The 23,835-nt window shown below is 43.2% G+C and overlaps 1 protein-coding gene across 1 annotated transcript in view; it reads left to right on the forward strand.

Moving 5' to 3' along the window:
- The window catches only part of Kif6 (kinesin family member 6), a 230,391-nt gene that overhangs the window by 55,477 nt on the left and 151,079 nt on the right, over positions 1-23,835 (forward strand). The window contains exon 6 of the mRNA XM_048349203.1: positions 12,258-12,387. Within this exon, the coding sequence (XP_048205160.1) occupies positions 12,258-12,387 (130 nt within the window). The remainder of the gene's footprint in view (positions 1-12,257; positions 12,388-23,835) is intronic.

The raw sequence follows: 23,835 nt of genomic DNA on the forward strand, positions 1-23,835 counted from the left end.
TGAGTAGCCAAACAACAAAGAATGGGGGGAAATTGTTTTCAGATGTTTTCCCTTCAACTGTTTTCTTTGAAACATTGTGTGTTTCTGGTCTCAATCATAATTAGCAAAATCCTGGATAACAGAATCTCTCTGTAAAATATAGTGGGTTTTTTTTTTTTTCTCTGTCATGTCAACTGGATGGTAGTGAGAGAAACTAAAATTTCTTGAAACCCCTTTCTTGGGAAAGGCGCCATTTGGAGAGTTGGCATAAGCGGAGAGTTGGCATAAGCCAGTGTAGTACAAGGCCTCTGAGAACATTCTGGATGCTTCAAGCATTGATGGGATAGGATAGTGTTACTCTACCCCTCCCCATCAACCCCAGGAATTCCTCTAATTGTGGCCTTTCGCTGGAGAAAGTATGTCAATTAGAGTTTGAGAATATGAATGAGGAGAGAAATGGAAAGTTTTCCCAAATCCTTTCCTTCTGTCATTGAGATTAACACTCATCATCATTTCAGATTGTCACTCAGATGGATTATTAATCAATTAGATTGACACTGAAACGTAAATAGTCCCCAAAGCTTATCTCTTAATAGAGTAAGCCACCCTGCCCTCGTTTATGTAATACTTCTCACTGCTTGTTTGAGTATCTGCCTAAAGTAGACATATTAATTGGTAGGATCTTCATATATCAGAAGTTGCCTATGGCCAAGAAAAAAAGTGTTTTTTTAATATCCTTATTAAATATTTTCAGTCATTTAGGAGTATTATATCAATTCTCTATAATAAAGATTAACAATAAAAAGGAAAGATTAACAACCAGTTATTTTAATTTGCAAAAGATAAGAAGAAATAAAATAATTTCTAATCTTTATACTCTGTCTTGTTCCATTGGCATTGGCTGAGAGTTTTTGCATGTCAACTCTTTTATGCTTACCATATTTGTGAGAGGGAGTTGGGAAATGAAATTATTATTTGGATCGTAAATACTTCCTTAAGAATGAAGAGGAAGGAGGGGCTGAGGATATGGCCTAGTGGCTAGAGTGCTTGCCTCCTATACATGAAGCCCTGGGTTCGATTCCCCAGCACCACATATATGGAAAATGGCCAGAAGTGGCGCTGTGGTTCAAGTGGCAGAGTGCTAGCCTTGAGAAAAAGAAGCCAGGGACAGTGCTCAGGCCCTGAGTCCAAGCCCCACGATGGGCCAAAAAAAAAAAAAAAAAAAAAGAATGAAGAGGAAGGAGAGGACTCCTGGAGAAAATATTGGCTTTAAAAACTATTAGAATAAAGGTTATGGAGAATGGAAGAAGTTATTACACTGGAAGGATAGGACATGAGGCTGCGTGTTGAGGACCTTGTGGTCCAAATGTCCCACTGAGGGGCCCATGTGACCTCGTTACCAATGTGACCTATCAGGAGCTGGGGCCCGTAGGATGTGAAATGTGATTGGGCCCTGAAGGTGGAGCCTCCCTGACTAGAATCAGTGCCCAAGGAAGTTTGTTTGTGCCTTTTGTCACGTAGAAGGTGCCACGAGAAATGAGTCTACAGCCTGGAAGGGGCCTGTCGCCGATCTGACCTGGCTGGACTGGTGCCCTGATCTTGGACTTGCTGCTTCTGTGGCCTGTGAGAGACACATTGCTAGCTTTTTGTCTGTTTAATCATCTTCCAAGTTTCTATTTTGTTACAGCCCAGTGGACTGAAACAAGGTGCCATTGGAGAAGTCCAATGGAGGCATTTTTAGAAAGAGTTGTGTTAGAGGCAATTAGACTTGGTCAGAAAACCACACTGACATCCAGGCACAAAGAACAAAGAAAAGTTGATTGTCAGCAAAGGGACTGGCAAGACCCCTTCTCACAAGAGAGAAGTGGGGGCTATTGTCTGAGGTGACCTATATAACCTCCAAGGTTAGGAGGCCAAGACTCTGGGGTGGATGCGTGGACCAGGGCTCCGGTGTGGAAGTGACCAGGGGCTTCCTCGTGGAGGGTTGGGGTTTATGGCTGCTGCCCGAGTAGTAGATAAGGGGTCTTGCAGCTGCTCAGACCTGAAGGTCACTCTAAGGGGATCTTGCTGCCTTGGATGGTTGTAGCTACACCAAAGGAGTTCCATCTCAAGGTGAAGGAGGGTGGAGGCTGATTATTTACTGCTGTTACTAAGTGGGTCCTGTGATGCCTAGGAAAGGAACATGCTAGGTTATGAGAGAGGAGGCTACTGGGCCGATAACTTTCAGTGTGAGATTAGACTTTATTCTAACTACTTCTTAACTCACTTTCTAGCCTCCGATCTGACCTCTATGTCTCTAGACTAAGTCTTGTTTAAAATTGCTTTCTATGAGTCCCACCTAAACCCAGAGTCCAGGTTGAAGAGTTTGGCTAGGATGAGCATGGAGAGGGAGAGAAGGACCCAAGAAATATAGAAACAAACAAAATAAACAAACCTTGAACTGGGTTGAATCTGAAAAGAAAGGTGAATCAGAGAAGATGAGACTCTCCTCATTTTGCTGATTGAGGATACTGAGCCCAAAGAAAGATGAGTTTCCCAGAGTCACACAAGAAGTTGATTAGCAGTAGAGCAAGTGTTAAAACCTCCATGTTTGCACTTGTATGCTGGCACGGCAAAAGACATACCACAATTTTTACAGAGGCTGTGGATATTAAGGAGTTAGCTCAAAAAGTCAGAAACCTTGAGTGGATGTTACATGTAATTGGTGTCTGGTCATCCTGCTGGGTATTTATGTTTCTAGTAAATTTCTCAGAGGTATAGTTACATAATTTTTAAGGTTATCTATTACATTGATACTATGAAGATGAGAGAGGAGAGAGAGGGGAACAGAGCCTGAGTTGTATTCGTCTGAATTTAACTGATGTGATTAGGTACAGCCTGACTGTGGGCAGGACTGAGAGGGAGAAAATAGCACTGGACGTGTAATATACAGAGTACTTGATTGGTAGTCAGGACATTTAGATTCCAGTCTCAGATAAATTCTTTCATTGTTCTGTGCTTCTCCCTGTCTGTCTATAAAGATAAGCATTGGGTTAAATAATATTAATGTCCTTCCCACCTCCAATGTCTACAGTTGAAGGATTGATGAGCTTCACTGGGTTAAGACTGACTTGGTGACTTTTCTTCGCTTTTTAACAAAATTAAAATCAGAAGGAATTCCATACTTCCTGACATTCTCCTCCAGGAAAAGAACAGGTACAATGCCTTAACTCACTCTGTGTCCTTAGCATGCTTGCACTCATTCTCCGTGTTTGTCTCTAAGAATGTAACCAGCTTTTCTTCTCACACTGTATCCCCCCCACACGTGCACACACACACACACACTTGCACAAATATACACACACTGTCTAAGAATGTTCTTATATTTTGAACTATAATTCCATGAAAGGCAATTCCATTAAAATAAACACATATTAATAAATGAGATTCCCATATCTGTAACTATCACCAATTTACTTCAGATATATTTTATACTTTGAAATCCCAGAGCATCTCAAAACTTGTGTAGTCCTCTGGTTTGGGGAAAATGGGATTTGACTGCTGTTGAGTCTGCTAGGTTTTAGAGACAGGGTAGAATGGTTTTCCTTTTACTAAGATGATGACAAATGAAATGAAATGTGACTTTTGCTGGATTGGATTAAGAGCATGGTCTGTTAATCTGGTTTCGCACACTCCAGATCTGGGACAAGCTCTAACTCTGAAATCCTATCTCTCTGGTTCACTGATTTCATTGTTAGGAGCTGGAATGTCCCAAACACTCTGAATGCCTTGCAAAAACAGTAGACAAAATAGCTTTTTGGCTTTGGTCATTAGAGGGATAATAACATTTGATTCCTTTTGCATTCTAATAACAGGTTTAACAATGGAAAATTGCAGTATTCTTGGACTGGACTTAACCACATAAAATTAAGCGCAGGGTCATTTCAATGTTGGATGATAAAAACCATCAGTAATAGCTTCCTTTCCAGTGTTTGATGTAGCCTCCCCAAATATCACCTGTGGGATATTCTGTCATCTACATTCTGCCTTTTCTTTTTCTCTTATATCCTAATGTATTTTCCCTTTCTCTTGCTTTAGATGGTTTTGTTCATACACGGCCTGCGGATTTTGTATATATAATGTCAGGCTAAAGACCATTGCTTCCTTGCAAATGTTGCTGTATCATTTGAGTAAATGTAGGAAATACTGACATAGAAATTAGCCATCAAAATGATTAGCCTAAGCCCTGCCAAGATGAAATGCATAATTGAATCATCTTGTAGTTATACAGAAATTGAATTCATATTTTAAAAGCTCTCCAAGAGGAAATTTCCGGGCCAGGATATTTTATGAGAATTCTGTCAGACTCTCAGTAAACCATTTCACATGATCTTTTTCAAGAGACAGAAAAGAAAACACTTGGTAAGTTATTCTATGAAGACAGCATAACCCTGATACCAAAACCAGACAAAAAGTACCCCAAACCTATTTAAGACAATAATAACAAAAGTACCACAGGCAAATACTAGGCCCATACATTCTCCAAAAGGCCAGATACCTATAATCTTAATTATTCAGGAGACTGAGATATAAGGATAGTGACTCAGCCAATCCTGAAAGAAAAGTCCTGAAGACTATTTCCAAGGAACTAGCCAAAAGCTGGACTGGAGATGTGGCTCAAGTGGTAGAGCACTAGCAAGAGCATGAGGCCTTAAGTTCAAATGCCGGTACCAACACACACACACACGTTTTTAACAGATATTGGCAGTCAAATACAAAAATGCATGAAGTACATGCCACAGTCAGATTGGGTTTATTTCAGATTGCAAAGCAAGTTCAGTGAACAATCCATCAGTGTCATCTCTACATCTACAAGCTCAAGAAGAAAATTATATTAAGTTCAGGGAAAGATGATCTGACATTCATTCATGATGGAAATCTCAACAAGGGTGGAAGTACATGGCTTCATCTTGTTAAAGAGCATCTGCAAACCTGTACAGCTAATGCTCTGTGTAATCGTGCAAGGCCGAATAGTGTGTCACTATGATCAGGAGCAAGGCAAGCGTGTCCACTTGTACCATTCTTATTCAATAGAGACCACAAATACTTGCCACTGCAATAAAGCAAGAACAGGAAGTCGGGCATATATGTGGGAGTGAAATAAAGCCACGTGCTTGCTCATCCAGGAAAGAGAGATCGGCTACCACTGAACTTTGTGTACAATCCAATTACTATGCTATAAAAATAGCAAGCTGCCATAACACACATGCACAAGCGCTCACGCATGTGCACACATATACACACATATGGCTCCTCTGACCAGCCCCAGTTATCTTTGAGGAGACGATTAAATATTAGACGTGCCCCAGTGTGCAGTGTCTGGCTGCGTTGTCATCTCCTTCTTTGGAGCCATTCAAATGTAACAGACAGGGTCAAGTGCTATTAGGCTGGGTCTTGCTTGCCTTCGTTCAGTTGTCCTTGTATGGTTCCCATGGTTGTGGGGTGTGGTTTGTGTGTGTAGCTGATATCCATGGAGTGAGGACTTAGAACTGTGCTGCCGGTGGAAGGATGTCCTATCTAAGAAAGTGCCTTGCTTTACGCACCGTCCTTTGGGCTTTCTGCTGGAAAAGAAGAATCAAGTCTCAATAATGCCTTTTTTTTTGCCAGTCCTGGGGCTTGAACTCACTGTCCCTGGCTTCTTTTTGCTCAAGACTAGTGCTCTACCACTTGAGCCACAGCGCCACTTCTGGCTTTTTCTATATATGTGGTGCTGAGGAATGGAACCCAGGGCTTCATGTATACGAGGCGAGCACTTTACCACTAGGCCACATTCCCAGCCCCTCCATAATGCCTTTTTAATTGTATCCTCTAGTGTTGTAGATGTGGGACAGTACTGTTTGTGATTGTAAAATACTGTGTGCCTGCTTTATGATGCATAGTAGTAATTGCTTTATCAGAGCAGTTTCTAGTGATGTTACTCAAAAATGTTTTCTTTTCAGATGATGATTGAGAGGCTAATAAAAAAAATGTTGCCAAGTTAAAAAAAAAGCAAGAAAGCCATACCTCTATGCAAATGATATAATCTTTATAGAATAGTGTAACAAATGTACATTCTTTTCTGAAACAAAGAAGCAGAAGGAATACTTTCCATCTCTTTCAGTGAGACCAGCATTATCCAAATCACAGAGAGCAGTTAACATACGAGAAGAAAAATACCACTAGAGTCCATTACAGTGTTAATCTGATTTGAAACTCCTCAGGAAAGTATCCATAAATCAAATCCAACCGTGATTAAAAGAATTTTATGCTATAACCAAGTGGGGCTTATTGCAGAGATGTTAGGACTGATTCAGCATTCAAAAACCAATTACTGTAATCTGTTGTCCAATACACTAAAGAAGAAAACTCTTATATGATCATCTAAATAAGATGCAAAAAGAAAAACACAAACACTAGGCAGAATACAGCATCCATTCCTGATAAATACTCTTGGCAAACTAGGATGAGAGGGAGATTTTCTCAACCTGATAAAGAACAGTTAATGGCAAGAGGCTACGTACTGTGGAGGTACAATAGATTAGGGCAGTGTAATATTAGCAAAAGAACTGACAAATGCATCTGTGGAACAGAGTGGAGAGCCCAGAAGTAGACCCGTACACACCTCCAACTGGTCTTTGACAAAGGGTGCTAGCCCTTCAATGGGAAGGAAACTGTGTTCTCCACAGATGGTAGAAACTGAATGCAACATGTGCATACATGTGAAAAAGGTGAGTATAAACACAGACCTTCTACCTTTAGAAAAATAAACTTGAAATAAGACATAGATGTAAATGGGGGAGTGTGTTTTGGGTACTGGGGATTGAACCCAGGACATCATACTTGCCAGGCAAGCACTTTGCCACTGAGCTACATCCCAGCCCTATAGATGTAAATATACAACACACACACACACACACACACACACACACACACACACACACACCTTATGGAAGATAATGGGGAAATAATCTGGGTGAACTTGAATTAGACTTATTAGACAATACATTTTTAAGTTTATCACCAAAAGCATGATCTATGAAAGAAATAAAAAGGGGGATATGTTGTACTTTATTGAAGGTCAGTTTTTCTGGACTATGAAGATACAGTTAAGAGACTGAAGAGTCAGGTGACATGCTGAGAGGAATTAACTATCACATACCTCTGATTAAGGATTTATGCCCAAACTATTACAAAGAACCGTTAGAACACAACAACAAGAAAGCAAGCCAATTTAAAGTTGGGTAGGCATCTCACTAAAGCCAACGTACAGACTGGAAAGTAAGTCTATGCAGAGCAACCCAACATTATCTGTCACTAGAGAATGGTAACAAATGGGAAATCTCACCGCCAGGAGCCTCGTGGCTGAGACAGCTCTGGTTAGGAAAAACTGGACAGTTGAGGCAAGGTTTCTCTACATTATTTCCTACTGCTGTATATGAAACCATAATTATCTTCAGAGGTTTTATATGGAGAGACTTACATGGACACATGTGCATTAAGTCCATTCTACATTTAGTAACTTAAAATAAAAACAAAACCTCCACTTTTGAAGGTGTCTTCTGTCTCGTGCTATAAGAAACACCATCTAACTGTTAGTCTTAGTTTAGGGAAAATAGTCACCTTGCTTCAGTGTAATTTTAGTATTCCTAAATACGGAAGCATCTCCCATTTAAGATGCCAGTGACTATCTTAGTACTGTAAAAGAACGAGTCAGCTCCAGCATCCACTATTGAAGTCTTGGCTGTGTTGTGGGATGTTTTTTGATCATTTGTCATCCCAAAGGAAAAAGTTGCCAGATGTTGAGTTTAACTCAGTACAGCACGTACGGCGAAGGGTAGGCTCTGTTCCTATGGCTTACAGTCTAGTCAGATGAACTCACCCACAGGGTCCAACGCTCTGTTCCAGGGATTGTCCCGAGCACCTGATTTACTAACAGAGGCTCTGCTTTTCCTGGAACTCCAGGCAGAGTGGCCCCGCCTACGGTAAGACTGCACGAGGTGGAATATGAAACACAACATCCTGCAAAACTGACAACGAATAACAAAGTCTCCAAGGAGGAGGGAATTACAAGAGTGCAGGGGTCAGAAAACATCCACGGAAGAGATGGCACGTGGAAGGGCCCTTTAGCCAAGGGGCAGGGCTTGGAGCAAGACAGTGTGGCATTTGTGCGGGAACAGAGACAGAGAGGTAGAAGAAGCACGTGGAGCTTGTTCCGTGGTGGTTCCTAGGCCTCTCTGCCTGGAGCCCTGAGAGGGAGCAGGTGGGAGCAGGAAGGCGGGACGGGGGGGAAGGCGAGGATGTAGAGGGCAAGGTGTAGCCTCTGGAGATTTTTATTCAGTCATGCACTGTGTGATTGGCATAGCCAACCTGGAACTGGAATGAGATGGACTGGAGCTAGAGCATTATGGGAAGTATGAAGGTGACAATGACAGTTAAAAAGAGAAGGCAAAGGGGCTGGGAATGTGGCTTAGTGGTAGAGTGATTGCCTAATGCATGAAGCCCTGGGTTCAATTCCTCAGTACCACAGAAAACAGAAAAGCCAGAAGTGGTGCTGTGGCTCAAGTGGTAGAGCGCTAGCCTTGAGCAAAAGAAGCTCAGCGACAGTGCCCAGGCCCTGAGTGCAAACCCCAGGACTGGCAAAATAAAAAATAAGAAAGGAAGCTTGAACTTAACTATGGACAAAACCCACCTGGGATAATTGCTTAGCATGCAACATCGCAGCCTCCACCCCCTGAAAACGCGGATGTATTTGAGTACCCCTTCCAGGTCATTCTTTGGAGTTTTGGTTTTTGGTTTTAGGCATTAGACCCAAACTTGCTTCGTTTGGCATGCGCATTTTGTGCATCCTGTTTTAAAATCCAGTGCTGCGCGTGATGGGTCGGGCCTGTCCTCCTAGGTCCTCAGGCGGTCTAAGCCCGAGGACCAGCGAACGTCTGAGCCTGCTCTCTACTAAGAGCTGTAGAGTATTGGCTAGGGTTCCCGCAGGCCTAGGGTTTCCCCTTAGGGCTCTGCCTGCCCTCCCCCTGGACAACCCCCTTTGCACAAAATCCTGCATCCGTGTGTTACGCCCGCCCACCCTCACCCTTTCCCCGGAAGCTGCACTGAGCTATACCCTCGCTGCACCTTCTAGCAGTGAGAATGTCTCAAGCCCTGTCACCGGTGGGATCGGTTTTTTCTTGTTATTTGGGTTTTTTTTTTTTTTTTTCCAAAGCTAGACTAAGAACCATCGTAAAAGTCTCTCCTCGAGTTGCCTTCTTCCTTGGCCCTTTCTCTCCCTCTCCCTCCAGCACATGAGCAACCATTTCCTGAGTTCCTACTCTACCACCCGGTTCTGACTATCATTTTTATGGGCTTGAAAGAGGGTTTTATTAGCCTTTCTTACATAAACATCCTACTCCCAAGATGGAAACCCACCAAACTATTTATTTGATTCTTATTGAATGGGCCTGTGAATAGTTTTCCCTACCAAAAAAAAAAATGTTGCTAAAATGTTTAGATTTCAGGCAAAAGGAAAAAAAAAAATCCCTGATAGGCCTAACTTGGATATGTAAGTGGAAAAGTTCTGTTAAGTATACTCAGCCTGCTTAATGATGGAGAAGAAACAAGCTTTTGTGTTTTCTCTGTAAACAGAGAATCTTTTCCATTTGGCTACGTGGTAGGAATTTGTAGGCTCTTTCTAGCTCACTGGAAGACATAGGAAGAACAATAGCCAAGTTCTTACTCTCAATTAATGGAAGGCACCAATGGAAGAACCTTCCCCACCCTGAACACAAGCTCCCCAACATTCCAGTGAATCCGGGATGTCCACAATGGGTGCTTAGCAGAAAAAAACATACAAGAGAAGGCAAACAAGTTTAAACCTCATTTTCCTCCTTTATTTACTTGTCTAAAGCCCCCGTAGACAAGAAATCAGATAATAGTGAGAAAAACATGTCAATAGGTAACAAACTCATACAGTTGGGTTACAAAAGATAGCTCAAAGTTCCATGATGAAAAGCTATGGGCATGTGGGAAAAAAATGTATTTTAATCTAAATGCCACCGCTGGGCAGATACCTAGATGCAAACGTGTTCTGAAGCAGCCATAACTATAGAAGAAAAAAGTAGGCTCACCAAAAGCCACGGCTGATGTGTGGCAAGCACATTCCACCTGTGCCTGAAATTATCCTATGTCAATACCAGCCTTTATCAGTTGCCTGCTTAGGCTGACCAATGGATGAGCACACATTCCATTTTTGCTCAGTTTCTCCATTTTTTTTTTATTTTCAGTAAAGCAGTAGGTGATAAGCCACAATCACCTGAAGATTTTACAAAATCTGATCGCTAAAGACGGTGCCACAGCCTCTTTTCTTAGGGCTGGGGTTAAGGTTGGGGCTGAGGTTAGCACCTGCGAGCCCCTCCCTGCTCTGAACTTGCATGAGAGAAGCACTGTGTCTGTCTGGGTCTTCCAGCATGTTTGGTAAATGACTTGGCTCCAGAGTTGAAAATTCCTTGACTTCATGCTCAAGTGAACAGGGCTCTTTTCCTTCGTCACTTTTTATGCCCTAACCTTACCATTTATCTCAGGGTTGTTATCTTCCAATAGCACTTAGCCTCTTTCACGGTTGACAGGTGAAAAGATTTGGACCCCCAAAATTCGTGGGTTGAGAAAGGATTCTGATTTGCGTATGCCTGGAGATTTCATTGAGCCAAACTTTTCCCGGGCACGTCAGAAGGATCAGGGTGGAAATGTCTCTTAAAGAAATAAAGGAGGTTCCTAAAAATAGAACCCAACTCATCCATTTCAATTAAAAAATGCCTTCATATTTTCCAAGCATTTTTTGAACTCTTAAGCATTTTTAATAAGCTCACTTATGAGTCTTATTTAAAAATAAATAAATTGCACTTGTTTTCATTAGGGGAACAGATCTTTTTCCATCTTTGTGGGTATTGTTGAAGGAGACGAAAAGGAGTCCAGAATTCAGCAAATGTGTCATTATTAGTGACACATTGATCACAGATGGGCTGGAAGAGCTACATTTGCTTAGAGCAATTAGTGTTTTAAGTGCTCACAAATTACATATGAAAGGTTAGGTAACTCCCTTACAAAAACCAGAAGGATGCAAGCATTAGAGTGTTTGAAAAAAAAAAAAACCACCTCACTGTGAAGGTATGCTTACTGAGCTTTTGTAAGGACAGAACTAACATGTGTCCATTTGCTTTTCTTCTAAAGTTGGGCTGGACAATGCCTGCCTTTTCTAATCATGATCAGCTCTAAATGTTTTTATTTAAGCTGGAGATACTATTGGGCAATACCCATGAATGAAAAAAAAAAAAAAAACACCCTTTCCTTCTGTAACAGTTCTTTAGAAAATTAACAAGTCAGAAACTCAAGACGGCAGAAGGCAAGTCTGGCAATGTGGTAGCTGGCATCTGTAGGCCTGTGGGGCTGGGCCTGAGGACGGTGGGTGAATGCTGGGCAGGTTCAGGAAGTCCTCAAAGGATTGGAACAAGAACAGTGACACAGCCAGCTTGTGGGACTCACCTGGGAGAAAATGGTGTCGGCCCCAGAATGTCCATTAAGGTAAATTCCAGATCTACCGCTCCGACTGGAAGAATGGAACGGCTGGAAAAGGAGTGTTATCAAGGAAAAGAGATTGAGAACCAGATCTGACAGAAATGAAAACGACAGCAAGATCCATCTTTTTTCTTTCTTTCTTTCCTTTTTTGCTTACGTTCATGATAAAACTACACAGGAGAAAAAACTCCTAGAGGCATGGGGGCGGGGGGGAGGGGGACGGGGGGGATGGGGGGCGTGTCTCATCTTGTCTAAGCTGAAGAGCTTTGAAGTGTCGCGCCAATTAACAGTGATAAGAAATGGAACGCAAGGATTAGCGTATAACCTGTGTGAGAAACTTCGTTATGACAAAGCCCCACCACAGTCCAGCTCCCCGATAGCTAGGCAGGAAAGTAGCATATGCATTTTTAACGCAGTAAGAATATGCATTTTAAGGGGGCTTGATGTGATGCGCTGATGACTTCAGTGGCAGATGGCTTTAACTCAGAAGTGTGTCGTGTATTTGCAGCCTCGAGGCTAGTTGGTAATACTGTGGCGGGAGTGTCGCCGTTTGATCTTAATCCAGGGCTGTCTGGTATCTGATGTGCTACTCAGTTTTCCAAGCTCAAAACATCTCACAGTGCAGTTTAAAAGAATAAAAATGCACACGTGGAGTCCCTTTCCTTCTCAACAGTTCCCGGTCTGCTTGTCTCCCATTTCTCCAGGAAAGTAACCATCTTGGAAGACCCCGACCAGAACATCCACCTGAAGAACCTATCGCTCCACCAGGCAACCACTGAGGAGGAAGCTCTGAATCTGCTCTTCTTAGGAGACACCAACCGAATGATCGCAGAGGTGAGGAGCCTCTCTCTGCCACAGAGAAAAACGTTTCTCTATCTGCTAACCTCGTGACACACAACAGAACCTTAGAGGCAGCCAAGTACCTCAAACACGATCTTACCTAGGGCTGAGTGTTGTGGCACACACCTGGAATTGCAGCCTTTGGTAGGTGGAGGCAGGAAAATGGTGAGTTCCAGCCAGCCTGTGCTCTATAACAAGACTGTATCTCAAAAATATATATACATATATTTTTTTTTCAAACCTCCTGTTGTAGATAAGGAAGCCTAGACTCAGAGAAGTCAGGACACCTTCCAAAGTCACGCAGTTAGCGCACAGAGACTGAAATCTAGACCCCAGGACGCTCAGCCCACTGCTCTTTCTACTTTATGATGTCTTCTGCCTTTCAGTTTTCCTGTTTATATATTTCAGTTCAATACAAATTGCCTTGCAGCGAATCAGTGGCAACCCATAATATATCTTCATTGTAACAAAAGTCTCCCATGACCTTTGAAATTAAAAAAAAAAAAAAAACGCATTTCATTCTTCCGAACCTCAGATCCGTCACACACCGCATACCCTGGAAACTCCATGTATTTTCATTTCGTTAGCGATTTTATGTGTGTAAGGAATTCAGAACCGCGTGCGGAACACAGGGAAGAGCTCTATGCATTTAGAGGTGACACAGGCATGTCTTCCTGTAGTATCTGGAACACACTTAGGCCAAAAAATCATCTGTCATTTGTCTGACAGTCACATTTTACTAGCTTCCTTTACTTCATCTGGGAAGCCAAGGCAGGAACCAGGGTTGACCCCCACCTTAACCGTTTACTGACCAGAGATGGGGTGTCAGAAGTTTCCCTCTAGCCAATCTGAGGGGAAAGGAAGGGGGATTGGTGTTGCTGAAGGGAGATCTGGGAACAGGTCCGTAGTGACTAGATTGCAGTTATCACTCACAATCACCACCACCTCTCTTGTTGACCATGGATGGGGCTTGAGCTCCAGGCCTGCACGCTACTATCCCTGAGCTTTTCTGCTCAAGGCTGGCACTCTACCACTTTGAGCCAAGCGCCACTTCTGGTTTTCAGGTGGTTCATTAGAGATAAGAGTCTCACAGACTTTCCTGCCTGGGCTGGCTTTGAACTGTGATCGTTAGACGTCAGCCTCCTGAGAGGTTAGGGTGACAGGCGTGAGCCGTGAGCACCAGGCTGCAATTTCTGTTTTATACCCGCTCCTGGCGTTATATGTCCACCTTGTCTTCGATAGCAAGTAGAATGGGAGACGAGTGCACTCGGAAAGGAAGTGGTCTGAGGACAGTCTCCGTCGTGTGACCTTCCTTCTGGCTGTGTCACCTTGCGTTGGGTACAGAAGGGAAAGCCGGGTGGTGACACCACGCTGTGTCAAAACCCTTTTGTGTTCTTGTCTATTCTTTTGATACTTCTTCAGTATACTGAACAATTTCTCTAGCTCCAGTTTGGGTGGTGGGTGAAATACAGATTAAGGACTATTAAATTCTTCCTTTCATTCGAAAGATATTTATATGTTGTTGTTTTTTTCATTTCAGAATCTCTTATTTTGCTGTACAATGTTTTTGTGTTGGCTCAGGGTGATCATTGGTGATGCACTTGTTGTAGTAGTTGATGGTTATGGATTAAAAGCACATTAAGAATTAGGGCAAACTGCCAGGTGCCGGAAGTGGCACTGTGGCTCAAGTGGTAGAACACGAGCCTTGAGCTCAGAGACAGTGCCAGGCCCTGAATTCAAACCTGAGGACTACACACGTGCACACTAAGAATTAGGACAGACAACAAGGAAAGGCTTAGCATAACCCCCACCCCCACCCCATCCTGTCATTTGCAAACCAAGAGATACAGAATACGGGGCTAGAGTATGGCTCAAGTAGTAGAACACCTGCCTTGCTAGTGAGGCCCTGAGTTCAAACCCCAGTACCAACAAAAACAAGAACGGATTATATATGTGCCATATGAAGAAACTATAGATTCATAGATATTATTGGAAAAGGACCCCCTGCCCCGATGCTGACCTTCTTCCAGAGGTGACCCGTCCCTGGAGAGGAGGCCATGACCTTGCCCATCCCAGCCCTTGGCTACAGTGGCCTGTGGAAGGCTCCAGTGGCTTCAAAGCTCGGCCATTCTCTGTTGCAGAACTACACGTTACATTTAGCTGACTCCGTGCAGTATTTCAGGCTGTTTTGTGAAGTTCTGAGAAACTGCCTTTATGAAACTCACCTGTCATATTTTCCACTTGAAGTCCTAAGTCTTTCCCCATTACGGGTGATTGTGTCTAATAATAGTGTCCTAAAAAACTGACACTTGAAGAAGTCCAACTAATAATGCCAGTTTATGCATTAACTTTTGTGTCACTTTTTTTTTTTCCTATGGGAAGCTTGGTTATTTTTAAACCAAGTCTGATAGATTTTGGATATTTTGATTCTGCTTTTATTTTGTTTTTAATTTGGTACTAGAAGGTGCCAGGCTACTCTGAGAGCCTGTGCAATAGACTTGGAATTGTTTATATCGTCCATGTATGCAATTAGACACACATATATATTATCATACTTACGGTATATACACACATGTACACACATATAATCATGTCATATATGAGATATATACATATAGATACCTACATATGCATATGCGCGCGCACACACACACACACACACACACACACACTTCCCGATTCTTACTTTATTGGTGGAAACTGGGGTGGAAAGAGCTGGGTTTCTTGCCCTAGCTCTGCAGCAGACAGCCGCAGTCCCATGACCAGCTGATTCAGAACCTAATGTCTGCTCTTTATACCATGAGTACACTAATCAAACTGACACTGGTCGAGTATTTCAAGTGAGGATATGTGTCCAAATTATTTCCTAAGTATTCCAAGTATTTTGCACCTGTTTATCTCTTGGATGCAATGAAAGCAAACGCACACGCATAAAACTATACGTGAGAAGTCATTGTCACCTCCTGGCAATTCTTTATTGTTCACTCACTTAAAAGGAAGCATGTTTTGGATTACAACCTAGCTGTCAGAATGTAATTTGTCAGCACAGAAGGAGCTTACCAAGATAAAAAGGACATACTAAACATGCTTTGGGGAAGAAAAGAAAAAACCCCAAGATTCCCAGTTTCCCATTTACAGAAAAATCCAGAGGTTGCCAGGGTAACCAGCAAACATTTTCAAAACAAAGTCTGACTCTGTGGGCCACAAAGTTAGAGTGCTTTCCTTTTCTGCTCTACCCGTAGCCAGCATCTTCAGGAAAAGTTATTAAGAGCAACTCCATCCACTTCGTATTTATTCAGAACTTTCAGATAATTCCTGCAGTCCTACCAATGTTTTGAATCAAACCAGATTATGCCCTTAGGATAAAATGACTGCATACCAGTGGCTCACGCCTATAATCCTGGCTACTTCAGGAGGCTGAGATCTGAGGATTGATGTTTGAAAGCAGCCTGGGAAGGAAGGTCTGTGAGACCTTTATCTCCTATTAGCCAGCAAAAAGCCACAAGAGGAGGTATAGCTCTTCCAGTAAGACTACCAGCCTTGGGTGGAGAAAGGGACAGCACTCACAGCCTGAGTTCAAGCCCAGTATCCACATCCACACAAAAATCAAATGAACAAACACATAAAATGCTCAAATGCATGCTCTTGAGCTCCACAGTCAAAATTCTGAATTCATCTGCCAGAAGGTTTATCCAAGAAATGGCCTCTTTCACCTATCACAGGATGTTCAGTGCAGATGCTATTGACCAAGGGGTAAGGCTGGACTTCAAGGCGGGGCAAATGCAAATGACCCTGGGAATGGGACCACCAGTCATTTTAGCATCTTGGGAGTGTATCTAATTTAGGAGACACTGAGCTTACCATCGCCAAAGCTAGATAGAACCCTTGCCCTGATCCATAAAACTTGAAAGTTCTGCCACTCTACAAGGAAAAAAAAAAGAAGTGATGAAAATACTGCTTTAATTTGCGGGTTTTATTAACTCCTTTCATATCTTTATTGACCTTTGTGTTTCTGCCCTCGTTCATTCTTCTACCCGCTTGCCTCTTGGATGCCCAGGTAGGCCTGGTGGACGGGCTTTCCATGAGGAGCAGAACGTGGCCTTGCTTTCCACATTTCCAACAAACTTAGAAACAGCTGGTTAGTGCTAAAAATGATCATCTTTTGTTTCGATGTATTTAGCAAATACTTTCTCTTTTGTTTTCTTAAACATAGTCCAATATTTTATAGCTTCTGTGTTTGATATCATGCTTTGAGATGCAATAGTTCCCAGAAGAACGTTACTAGAGAATCAACACAGCTGTCTGCCTAGGTCCTTGCATCTGATGAGACAAGAATTCATGCAAGTCTCAAGATGTAGAGAAAGCGATGGGAAAGGAATGTCGGACCTGGCCACTAAATGTCAAATAAAGAGACACGATGAAGGGAAGAGAAAGGAGATTTCTTGCATAGCACGCTTCCATGGGAAGATAGTATTTCAGCGCATCACCAGATATCTTTGAGGATTAGACACAAGCATTAGACTCACATAGTAATCTAATCGAAGAATTAGGGCCAAGGGCAAGGGTATGCACTCACAGTGCCAGTGTGGGATATGGCCTGGTTCTCCTTAGCTCAGTTCTGGTTCTCCTGGGTGCTGGAGAACTAGTTTCCTGGGCCTCAAGGGAAGGAGGCCCTCTGGCTCTAGTGAGATGATTCCTCTGGCCCTGGGGTCCGGTCTGATCTTTCCAGGCACTTGTCTCCATTGGAGAGCGGTCTGTCCTTCTGTAGGGGTAATTTTAGTTTCCTTGCCATAAAGATGTTATCCATCAGTCGGTCCTTCCTGGAACCCAGGTTGATTGCAAAGTGACTGCAGAGAGGTAGCATCAGCAAAGACAAATACACCTTAAAGCAAAGACACTGGGGTAGAAAGCTTTTCTCCCATTTTTGTTTTGCTTTGTTTTTAGTTTGCTTGTGACAGTTTTACTCATGATTATGTTTCTCCATACCTCTCCAAAGCCTGAATCTCCTCATGTAGTAGTGTGCATGGGTCACAAGAAGATTTGGGTTGCAACTAGTGTTTCAAAATTTCATCCCACTGTATGGACAGAGGAATAGTCACATGGTTTGTATTTTGGGGGTTTTTTTGCAAACTTTTGCTTAGAAGATATAGTAGTGATGTAGAGTTAGCAAGTTTATTACAAGATTTGAGAGCTTGGAAAGAGCAAAGCACCTGGCCGGAATATAAATGCAGTTTGGCTCTGATTTCATTGCAAGCAGAAAAGCATTCTCTTATTATTAGCTCCCAATAGGTCACCTTGGCAAGGATTTAGTGATAATTCTATCATTTCCTCTAGTGTGATATATACATTCTATGTGCATAAAAAGAAGAAGAAGAAGAAGAAAGCTTCCATGTTGTACACTTCTTATATGCCAGACATTTTTTCCTCTCCCACGGTGTACATGAGACATAAGAGAAATATGCTGTATTATTTACATAGCGTTTCTGTGTCACAGCATCGTTTGCATTCTGTTTCTGTGTAACCTAATCTGGTGTTGCTACATGAGCAATGAGTACTTGAGATCTAAAACACTGATTAAAGGAAATGAAGTGGCCTGGTACTGCCATTGTTAGAATGTTAACATGTCCTTGCTTCGTATACATTGTTACAGGGATACAAAACTTCTGGCTCTAACAACTTGAGTTCCAGAGTTTCTTCTGATCTTTAAAATCATCATCTGTAGAATGCAGAATAAAGTCATTTTTACTCTATCCCCTATTGTTGAAAGCTATCAACCAGAACCACAAAAAAAAAAAAAAGGAAAAATAGAAAAGAAGCAATCTTCGGTAAAACAAGGAAACTAGCCATAACCTCAAAGTATGAGAAAACCTGCCAAAGACTATGAAATTTGAAGTATGGTGAGGGAGGGTGTCCAGAACCAACACATATGTCCTCTGACCTCGGGCAGGATAGGATTTCCCCTAAAGAGAGGGTCACAACTGTCTAACACACATCCAAGGACATTTTGGTTAGAGTGATGAAATCTCGGAGCAGAGGCAAGTATGAAAGAAGAACCTGGAGGTCTAATATAGATATTCATTCTGCATAATGGCAGGTGGGGCTGAGGAACGAGCCTTAACTGCAGACCATTTTTATGATCAGTGCTCTAGGCGTAGGCCAAGAAGGATGGCTTTTGGTGCATGGGGTTCAGAGAGTTTACTGTGAGCTATTCCAAACCCATTGCTACAAACTGCTGAAGAAAGTATATGCTCTTAAGGCTAAAGATGTAAGAGAGATAATGTGGAAGTATTCAGGACACAAACCTAACGTCAAGGTTCCTTCACCCATTCTTCTACGGCAATGATAGTAAAGTAGTCACAAAACAAACCAAAGCCAGGTACTGGTGGCTCACGCCTGTAATCCTAGCTCCTTAGGAAGCTGAGATCTAAGGATCTCAGTGTGAAGCCAAGCCCAGGCAGGAAAGTGTGTGAGACTCTTATCTCCAGTTAACTACCAGAAAACCAGAAGTGGAGCTGTGACTCAAAGTGGTAGAGTGCTAGCCTTGAGCAAAAGAAAGCTCAGGGACAGCGCCCAGGTATAGTTCAAGCCCTACAACCAACGAAACAAAAACAAAAACAGATGAAGACCTATCCTTGTAATATGTAATGGGAATCAGGGCTAAAGATCATACAGTGGGAGTCAGATTGCATCGGGGAGCAGTGGATATGATCTTCATAACTTTAAATATGTCCCCTGAGTACAAAATTTGTTTTTAAAAAATAGCTGAAAGTTCCAGAAAAGTTCAAAGAAATGATTACAACACAAAGAAAAGCAATATTGAAATGAGGAGCCAAAGAAAGCCACTGGAGAGACAGAAGCGTCATTAGAAATGAAAATAAAGGAAAAAGAGAAGAGAAAGAGATTGGGGGGGAGAAGAAGAAGAAGAAGAAGAAAACCCTCAAAAGTACACTCAGTTTGTTTGTGTGTATGTGTGTGTCAGTGTGTCTATGTGTCTGTGTTTATAGGTGCGAGTTGAATTTACTAGCACTCAATGCTTTTTAATTTTGGGGGGGGGGCACCTAGTCTTGGGGCCTTTTTGTTTTTTAGTGAGGGGAGGGCTCCTAGTCCTGGGCTGAGTCCTTGGACTCAGGGCCTGGGTGCCGTCCCCAGCTTTTTCAGCTCAAGGCTAGTGTTCTACCACGGGAGCCACAGCTCCACTGCCAGCTTTTTGGGCGATTAATTGGAGATAAGTCTCACGGATTGTGCTGCCTGAGCTGGCTTTGAACCCTGATCCTCATATCTCAGCCTCCTGCGTAGGATTACAGATGGGGGCCACCAGCTCACCCCCCCCCCCAGCCTGTGCACTCAATTTTAAAGACAAAAGATGACAGGAGATGCATTTGGGCTGAGCTGATTATTGCACTGTATACAAGACATAGGTCTGCTTCTTCAGGCAGACAAATTAAAATGAGGGCAGTATTTTGGTATTTGGGGTTATATACGTTCCACCGTTAGGAGAGCAACAAATCGCAGGAGACAGTGTGTATTTGTTTAAGGGTGCGTGTGTCAAGAAGAGGCACGTCTTGCCTGTAACTTGGCAAAATAGCACACAAACTTTAAAAAAAAAAAAATCTCTACCCATCCTGTATGATTTTTTCCAAGAATTTATTAAATCATGGCTGAGCTAGTCAGGATCCAGCCAGAAATACAAACCACTCTCGAGGAGTTGAAACAGGGAACTCGAGGCAGGTGGTTTCATTGAGAGAGGACTTGAGCATCCCGAGGGGATGGTGGATTGACCCAGAGATGACTCTGAGCAGGAATCCAGGATGGAGGGCGGGCCGGACTCCGTGGGAGGCGTTCATGGTCCTGAAGGAAGGAGAAGCTGCCTTCCTAGCGGGATGCCCGCTACAAGAGGCCTTGGGGGGAAATTGCCTTTAGTACTCGATATCTCTGCAGAGTAGATCAAAGTAAGGAAAAGGAAGAAATGGGCAAAAAAAAAAAGCCTAGCCTTGGCTGGAGTGAAGCCATTTCTGCAAACCACTGAGAGGAGGAAGACGCACTGCTGCTAGCAGAAGAGCTCCTGAGCATCGAAACCGCAAAGCTGCTCTGCTATGAGAAGGACTCTCCAGGCACCGGTGGCTCACGCCTGTCATCCTAGCTACTCAGGAGGCTGAGATCTGAGGACTGAGGTTCAAAGTCAGCCCGGGCAGGAAAGTCCATGAGACTCTCATCTCCAATAAACTATGCAGAAAAGGCCGGAAGTGGCACTGTGGCTCAAGTGATTGAGCACTGAACTTGAACCTAAGAAGCTCAGGGACAGCACCCAGGCCCTGAGTTCAAGCCCCAGGACCAACACACACACACACACACACACACACACACACACACACACACACAGAGATTGATGTTTTCAGTCTCTAGTGGGCTAATTCGATCTGTTTTTCTTGTTCTGGTCCTAAAGTAGGAAGGAGGAGACGGGGTCCTTGGTCACTGACTAACCCAGTTGGGGCATGCCATTTAGAGCTTTACCAGGTCTACCAAACACCAAGAGCTTTTCATGGCCAGAGAGGATGGGAGGACACAATGTAAGAGAATGTGATTGGATGGTAAAATGGCATTAAATAATACATCTAATACTAAACATCTGTGCTTCTAGCACTCAATATCCCTTCTGGAAGTGATAATGTCCTCCAATTTGTGTCTGTTTGTAATATGTGTCCAAATTCCCAATGCGTAGGGAGCCGCTGTCACAATCAAGTGTGACAGAATTTCTTTCACAAGAACAAAAATTACCCAAATGTACATCTGAGTTCTGCTGGGATAGCATCAGTCCCAATGTCTTAGTTGCCTAAACAGCAGAGAAAGAAGGGTACTTCCAGTTTACCTATAGGTGAAGGTGTACAGCGTGTACTGAAATAGTTTATTCTTAGAGGTTTGAATGAACTGATACAAGTTCTTGAGACGTTTGTGAGCCCTTGTCCCTCGAAATTATTATTATTCCAGTTATATGTGTGTCACATTTGAGACTGAATTTTAAAAGGGATGAGGGGGAAAATGCCTCTTTTCTAAAAAGATACAGAGTAGCTGTGGTAGAGTGGTGAAAAGTAACTTACTGCCATTGAGAACTAAATTTACCTGTGATTCTTTTGTTGTTGCTGTTAGTTGTGGGGCTTGAACTCTGGGCCTGGGTGCTGTCCCTGACCTCTTTTGCTCAAAGCTAGAGCTCTAACACTTTGAGCCACAGCTCCACTTCTGGCTTTTGAGTGGTTAATTGTAGATAAGAGTCTCTTGGGGATGGCTTCCATCTGAGATCCTCAGATTTCAGCCTCCTGACTAGCAAGGATTATAGGCGTGAGCCACCAGCACCCAATCTATGATTCTTCTTAAGGTCTAGTTCATTGACAAAGACAAAAAAAGAAGCAGGAGCAACTCTTCGAGGTTATAGAGTTTTCATTGTTCAGAGAGCAGAACTTCATGCCACTGGTTTTAGTATAATCTACCAGAATGGCAAGTGGGGGTGATATAGTGAACATGATTCCATACAAAAGACACTGTAGTGTTTCCATTTGTCCTTCTCCATTTGTCATTGCATCTTCCACTTAGCAGACTGGGTTGGACATTTATTTGCCAAACCTTGGACCAATTGCCCAGAAGGAAATAATCACCCAAATCCTGACATTTGACAGAGAAAGCTTCATCAGAATCATCATATCTAGTTCTCCTGAATTAAGTCATCTGATAGATCTTTAAGGATATGAAAATCAAGTCCCTGTCAAATTGATTCCAGACTTGTTAGGGAGAAAAAATAATAATAATAAAAATATTAGGCTGTTCTTATCAGCAATAGGAATCATAATTGCTAGAACGTTCTCACGGGTTCCATATTGCCCCAAGCTTTTGATAACTTTTCAAATAAAATTGCTGTACCTAGTCTCTCCTTTGTTTCTTTCTCTTTTCTAAAACTATTTTGGCGATATGCGAGATAAGAAAGAATACCTAGCGTCCTGCAAGCGAGGAAGATCATCTTGATTACTCTTCTAGCATCCAGATGTTTTTACAAGGAGAAAGGTCAGAAAGGGAAATAAATTTAGGCTCATTCATTCTGACAGGAGGACATCCAGTGGGGAGTATTTTACAGAGCCGCGTGTCATGAAGCGACGCAAGCAGACATGGAGGCACAGCGTGAGCAGGTTTTGGTAGGCCCTGCATTTTCAATCTCTTAGCAAAAGAAAAAATGTACCTTGCTTTGTCCCGTCCAGGGAATTGTGAGCCTCCCACACCAGTCCATTTAACATGAGAGAAACGGCAGGAGAAACCACTGAACCAGTGGGGGAGAGACGAAATATTTCTTAGTTAAGGACGAGGTTTACAATGAAGGGCCAGAAGCACAGCTTTAAACATTTAGACCACCACGTGGGAAGGGCTGGGGTGTGGCGCAAGCGGTGGGCCCTCTGCCTAGCGAGCGCAAGGCCCTGAGTTCAAGCCTCCCCGCCCTCCACAACCTGGAAAGGGAAAACAACATAGGATGTTTATTCTGTGCCTGTATATGTTGCAAGGGTGTAAACTGTGTCTAGAATTTTAGAGAAGCTCACAACTAGGTATTGGCTTTAGTCTCAGTGGAGACTTGGGATTTGAGCTTGAGCAGCACTGAAACAGTTGAGACTCTGTGCTGGGCTCGGGTCGCCTCCCCGGCGCGGGGGGTCAGGCTCTACTCTACTCTAATCGCTCTCTTTCTCACCCTCTCCCCTGGTCACCCGACCCGCAGGTAAGGCCAGGGTGGAGTGGGGGGCTCAGGAAAGACCTCAGGTGCACGCGGCACGGCTGTACAAGATCACTTTACCTCCCTTCTTACCCGTGAAGAAAGCCAGGTGTACGCGAATCTCGGAGACGCTTCAAGAGCAAATTTGATTTAATAAGGGAGGGGCTAGCAGTTGATATAGTAGGGGGCGAAGAGAGAAGGGGTGGTCGATCAGAGAGCTGGTGATAGGCTGGCGAGCTTGTCATAGGACCCCCTCATGAGCTAACGTCACTTGCTTAGCACCACCCCAGGGGCGAAAAGCCCGCGAGACTGGGGGGCACATGGGCTGGCGAGAAAGTTGGGGGGCTGGTTGCAAAGCCAGTTCTTCTGGTTCCGGACCCAGAGAATTGTGGCCTGCTTCTGCATTCCCCCAGGGCTGGAGGAAGGGCGGTGTCTCGAGAGCGCTCTCCATTGCCCTTCCCCCTCAAGGCCAAAGCTGAGCCCCAACAACTCTGGAGGAAGGGATTAGCCCATTGTTGCTCTCATGCAGGATAATGGCATCATAGTAAGAGGAATTAAGGCTTTGGGATTGTCTTTATTTGGAGATTAAGTATAGTTTAAGGAGATTGCTTGGGTGTCAGCGTGGGAGGTAATGGAATTATGATGACTAATCTTGATTGATGAACTCATTGGATTGACAGGTGCCTGGGAGATTAGTAAAG

The sequence above is a fragment of the Perognathus longimembris genome, chromosome 6, assembly GCF_023159225.1.
Source record: "Perognathus longimembris pacificus isolate PPM17 chromosome 6, ASM2315922v1, whole genome shotgun sequence".
Classification (NCBI taxonomy): Eukaryota; Metazoa; Chordata; class Mammalia; order Rodentia; family Heteromyidae; genus Perognathus; species Perognathus longimembris.